We start from the raw sequence: 6,000 nt of genomic DNA on the forward strand, positions 1-6,000 counted from the left end.
CCTAAACTACTACAAAATCAGAATAAACACAAGGCACAAAATGAACTTCAAGGAAACACAAAACGCTGGGTCAAAATGACCCAGGATCATGACACATACACTAGATGTGGGTACATAGAAAATGTTGTGCAGAGCTAAGAGTCAGGGTCAGATAAATATAGACAGAAAAAAAAACACAACATGTCAAGTAGTTTCAGATAGTGCTGTGGTATGAGAAAACATTTGTCATTTAGAGATGTATTGCATGTTGAACTGAATTAGATTGTGTGTGCGTTTAAGTCTGTCCTTATTTTGTTTCTCCCATCAGGAATACTGTGGCAGGAAAGAAGCTGTTGTGGAAGTGTGCTGTGTGTATATCATCAGACTCTCTGCACTGCTGCAGCTCAGGCCGGATGTTCATTTTTTTGGTCTGAGGAGGCTGTGACCTGGATGATAACTGTCTCTGATGATAGAGTTGGTACCAGGACATCAGGTGCAAAGACAGTGAGCACAGGGACCCCCAAAGCCGTGTGCTCAGTCCACTCCTGTACAACCTCTTCACATAAGCACTTGTTTTACTTCATTTATTATTTTCTATGATCAGAGTCCAGTTTATTCTTTATTTTAGTTAGTTGTTTATTTAGTTGTGTTTTTCCTGAAATCTTACGCTTATTTCAGATGTTTTGTCTATGTTGCATTCTCTTCTGTTTGGGCCATGATGTTTTTGATGGAGTCCCTGTAAGTGGACTCAGCTGCACTCTTTATGAGGCCCAGGATGCTCGTGTCATCAACATACTCGATCCTGCCAGTGTTAAGCTAGGTGGCAACACAGTCATGGATGCACAGGGTGAAAAGTTTAGCCTGAGACAGCAGCCCTGTTGTCTCAGGGTGAAAAGTTTAGCCTGAGACAGCAGCCCTGTTGTGACTGACTGTGAGCTCAGAGAAGACCCTGCCTCCCATCCTGAACACCTCTGCTCTGGACATCAGAAAGTCCAACTTTCCGGGTCTGATTGCGTTGAAGACAGAACTGTAATCCAGGAAAAGCATAGGTTCTATTGCTATCCAGGTACTGCAGGCCAGCACATGAGTACCAGTGGCACCAGTGCACTTTCTGTCCTGGTATTAATAGTTCTCACTGTGACTAGGCTAGCCTTTAGCTGTTTGGTGTAGGCGGATCTTAGCAGACATGGTCAGATTTACCAAAGGCTTGGGTTCAGCAGTGCATGACTTCCTGATGTTACTGTAACAGCGGTCCAGTGCATTGTTCCTGAAAACTGATGCAGTTTTGGCATGCTTTGTCAGCTGATCCAGGGATTACTGTCTCTTAGAATGATGAGAACACTGTCCAAATATGTGTTTTTGTGCTTACTGATCATGTGGTGCATCCTTTGCACAGGTGGGAATGTACACAACACTCAAAATGTTGCATTGCTGTTGTCTGGATAAATAAGAAGAATTGCACTTTAAAGTCAGGTATTCCATATCCACTAGCTTAACATTTGCCAGATCTTGGCATGGAGTCGCCTTAAGCATTCTGAGGACATTGGATAAATAGATGAAAAAAAGTGGCAGGCCTAAACAGCTATCTGCAGCTGATGACCAATATCTGAAAGTCACATTCTTAAGAAGTAGGAAAAAATCTGGCAAAGACATTACACAGGACCTGAGAGACACATCTGGAACTTCTGTTGACCCATTTATGTTTCATAAAGGCCTTAATGGAAGGGTGGATGTCCCACATACCAAGTTCTGACTGTGTTGACTATTTGTCTAAGGTTCAAAACATCAGTGGTGAATCCACACACCTTCACACACCGTAGCTGAATATAAGTGTGTCTCCTTAAAAGACAAAGGAACTTCGGATCTGTTTGCCAATAATATTGGTTTCCACTCCTGAATTCCGAGTCCCCAAAGATCGTTTAGACACTTAATATGCACCTGCAGACCAACAGGGATCATCGAACAGCACCAACTGTTCCCTACCATTATAAACTTGGTGGGCACCCAAAGCCAGTCAGGGCATGCCTGCTGTATCTAGGCCAGATGGACAGATGGTCAGCTTAACACTTATAACCATGATTTTAGGGTGGCATGGGACTTAGTGTCAATCACTGGCTAATGGCTGTGACCTCACAGGGTAAGAGAGAATCAAAAGAGAGTTATGCAAATTACTTCTAACTGGCAGGATGGATGGATGGATGGATGGATGGATGGATGGATGGATGGATGGATGGATGGATGGATGGCAGGTTCTTCTGGATAAAAAAGAGAACTTCAGTTTTATTAATACTGGATCCAAATCCCAATGCTACCGTGAGAGCGATGTCTCTCCTCATCCTGGTGCAAGGAAGGAGTCAGGAGGCACAGAGAAAAAAAGAGTAATGAGAGCACTCCCTGCACCTTTTTTCTTAATGACAAACCTTCATATTTTCCCCAGGAGTCTCAAGGAGGCTTTATCTTCTGGGAATAAGCAACTACAACTGAGAACCACAAACTGCTACTTCTTTATTTTACTCCCACCTCGCCCCTTCTCGGGTTCCTTCTTCCTGATGTTGCCGTCATTCGGTATAGCTACATCTGTCATGTAACAGACAACATACAACAACTTCCTCTGCTTGTCCAAAGCTACTATTACCAGTTGGTCAGCCATCACCAGTTTGTCTGTCTGTATCTGAAAGGATCTCAGCTCTGTCATTTTCAACCACTTTGTATCCCATTTTGATCCCGGGACAAATGTTCCTGTATTACTACGCCAGTCAGTAATGTTATGGCTCTCCATGTATGCCATGCACCCTGCTGGATTGTCTCAGGAGCATCTTTACACAGCCTGCACCTGGGGTCTTGTCTGGTGTGATAGACCCCAGCCTCTATGGATCTTGTGCTTAGAGCTTATTCCTGTGCTGCCATGATTAGTGCCTCTGTGCTGTCTTTCAGTCCAGCCACTGGTAGGATTTCTCAGTATCAGCAACTTCTTCTATCTGCCTGTGGTACACGCTGTGCAGGGACCAGCCCTTCCATGATGGTGCCTCTTCATGCTTGGTTATGAAGGGTATCTGACGACGGGCAGGGCGTCGGTGTTGACAGCCCGGACCTTTTGTTTAGCATTCAGCTGACTCCTCGCGACTTGTGTGATCCTGTGCAGGTGTTTGGTGGTTGTGGCTTTCCTAGTGGCCTGTTGGTTCCCATTTCCCTGTGGAATTCTTTGTATTACCTGTAGCTGTCCTCCTGTCTACAATTTTGCCTTCTGGTAGTGTAATCAGATTAGCCCTGACCACCTTCCCTCTTTTACATATATGTGTATGTGAGTATGCGGTCATTTAATAATCACACACACATAGAAATAAACACATATAATAAAATATGATAAATTACAAATATATTAAAAATATAATAAGAATTTTTCTCATAAAAATCTTACAAATCACAAATAAATGTTCTTTGGGTAGTAAAGAAACAATGAAGCAAAATATTTTAGTTTTTTTTTTGTTTCTTTGGGTATTTTTAGGGGGATCAGCATACTTGATGTATTTCCAACTGTATTTCCTCGTTACTTTAACAGTCTTTAACTATAATAGCTTCCATCAAACAGGCATTGCCTTATTTAAGCATTAACAGCTCCACATGTGTATAATGAGATAGGATTGCCATACTTTATAAAGAGTTGTGCAAAGGTAGTTTGCATATTGTTTTCTGACTGTTACACTTTCATTGGACAGTTTGCTAAACATGGCAGGGTCTAGTGGATTTACACATTATACCTAAAAAACAAACAAACAAAAAACAAAAATACATGAGGCAATGAAAAGCAAAAGAAGAAATTTCTATCATTTTTATTTCCAGTATGGCAAAAACATCCCTCTTTAGGAATATGAACTGCTATGGAGACTTAAACATTTACTTGAAAAACTTTAATTATTCAACAATGACTTTTTAAATGTCCACTCATTAGGCAGAGTACCCATATGTTACCCAAGCACATTTCACAGAAATAAGACAGCAGCTGTGTCTCCATCACACAGCATAGTCCATAATCAGGTTATGTGGTCCAACACCCCGAACAGGAGTCTAGATTTAGCTCATCAAGAGTCATTGCTACAGGCCTGACGTGTCTAAACTGAACGAACCGAGGTTCTTAACAGTTCATTCATCTGACAAACACTTGTTTGGACCTTTGTTTTAATAAAGCTACTACATGATAAGAACACCAGCTGATCCCTGGCACATTTTAGGCGTTCAGGCTGTTTGCGCATCCAGCAAGCACTAATTTAGAAATGGTGATTGAGATGGTCATTACTACCCATAAAACCATTGTTGTCCATGAAGTATTAGACACAGTGGGCTACCACAGTGAACTGAGTGACATGTTCTTTCACTGAACACACAGACTGTGATATTTTATGAATCAGTTCTGCATGTAGCCCCATTCTGCCACACACAATAACTAAAGCACCAAATGTGGGTTAATCCACCACTGCAAACAGAAACAACTACTTTTTTTAAAAAAACTATGTATAATGTTTTTAAAAGTATCACAGCTCTATAGATATGAGCTATAAAAGGAACTGGAACTTTAGACCAGCATGACTGTACGTGGCCGCTGACGTCTGTGACAGGGAGCTCTTCAGTTGCGACATCAGGAATGTGCTCCTGAGAACCTCCAGGCCACAGCAAACAAACGCTGTTTAGATAACAGATTTGCTAACAAATGCATCTGGAACAACACCTGGAAAACATATTCTTCCTCTTCGCTGCTTAATAGGATTTGTGCTGTTGTGGTCTTCCAGCCTGACACAACAAGACACATCACAGGGTGAGAATACCCCAGAACTACTGTAGTAACACCCCCACTGTCTCCACTGCACTGACATACATGCACTACAGCCCAACAAACATATAGGGACATCTTAACCCTCGAGACTTAAGACTCAGTGAGGACCAGCATGATGCAACAATAACAGGCTATGCTGTAGCATCACCTTTAACTTCTTTTTCATAGGGCAGCTGTTACTGACTCAGTGTCATCTTAGTCATCTTCAAATAAATCAGTATATATAGGCAAAAACTGATAATCCCCATTAGGATCAACACTCTGTCCCTGCACGCTGACAACATCAAATCACTTTGAAATCCCATAATATACACAGCAATATGCTCTACACACTAAATGAAACAAACAGTAATTGGCTTCATACATTCACTGGGCTAACATATAACCGATGTCCATTAGATATAATCCTCATAGACAGATTTCTGTAGAGAGCACCTCCTCACACCACAATAATAACTGTTTCCAGGGTGATGGTGCGCAGTGCTGGAGGCCCGGCGCGGTTTCATAAAGCCTCCAAAAGTGTCTCCTTACCTGCCAGGCAGCTTCTCAGCGCCAAAAGGGCAACGAACACCACCGTGTGTCCGAGCAGCCGAGCCCTCATCCTGGGCACAGACACCAGACGAAGGCGGAGGACGGGGAGATGGTGGCGGCGCTGATCATTCCCCCATCCTCCGGTGTTTAGAGAGGAGAGGGACGCAAGAAGACAAAGGAATAACGAAAAACGGCGAAGACACGAGGATCAGCGAGTGTCGTCGGGACGCTGCTCTGTGTGTTTTCCGCAGGATGTCTGCATTTTTCCTCCGGCCCTGCTCCTACCATCTACCGGACAGCAGTCCCTGCTGCCGCTGTGGCTCAGCTGTGGCAGAACAACACCAGGCTATGACGTAAGCACGCTGCACTGCCTTCACGTGCCGCTGAGATCAAACGCGTCTAAAGTCAGATATAACTTAGACTTTATACAGAATTACCTCACTTAAAGACACATTAAAAAACAACTTCTGTTCATCATTTTGATTATAAAGTCGAATTTTCAAGATTTCTGAGGAAAAGGTGAAACTGTGCAGATTACCTTTGTTGTTTCTGGAGAAGCTGCGCCCTCTACAAAATGCCCTGTGCAGATGACTTAGTGAGACAAACCGGTCAGCCGTCTTGAAATACACGTACATCCTTAGTGGACGAGCGTGGAACCATCG

At 43.0% G+C, this 6,000-nt stretch overlaps 1 protein-coding gene across 3 annotated transcripts in view; it reads right to left on the bottom strand.

Moving 5' to 3' along the window:
• npdc1b (neural proliferation, differentiation and control, 1b) overlaps positions 1–6,000 on the bottom strand; it is a 28,505-nt gene extending 22,505 nt beyond the window's left edge. For 2 of the 3 annotated variants that reach the window (XM_031760450.2, XM_031760449.2), the window contains exon 1: positions 5,339–5,960. In XM_031760450.2, the coding sequence (XP_031616310.1) occupies positions 5,339–5,408 (70 nt within the window). In that variant the 5' untranslated portion in view covers positions 5,409–5,960. Of the gene's footprint in view, positions 1–5,338 lie in introns of all 3 variants that reach the window. The other variant, XM_039621307.1, reaches the window with a different exon arrangement.

This window comes from Oreochromis aureus, linkage group 12 (genome assembly GCF_013358895.1).
Source record: "Oreochromis aureus strain Israel breed Guangdong linkage group 12, ZZ_aureus, whole genome shotgun sequence".
NCBI lineage: Eukaryota > Metazoa > Chordata > Actinopteri > Cichliformes > Cichlidae > Oreochromis > Oreochromis aureus.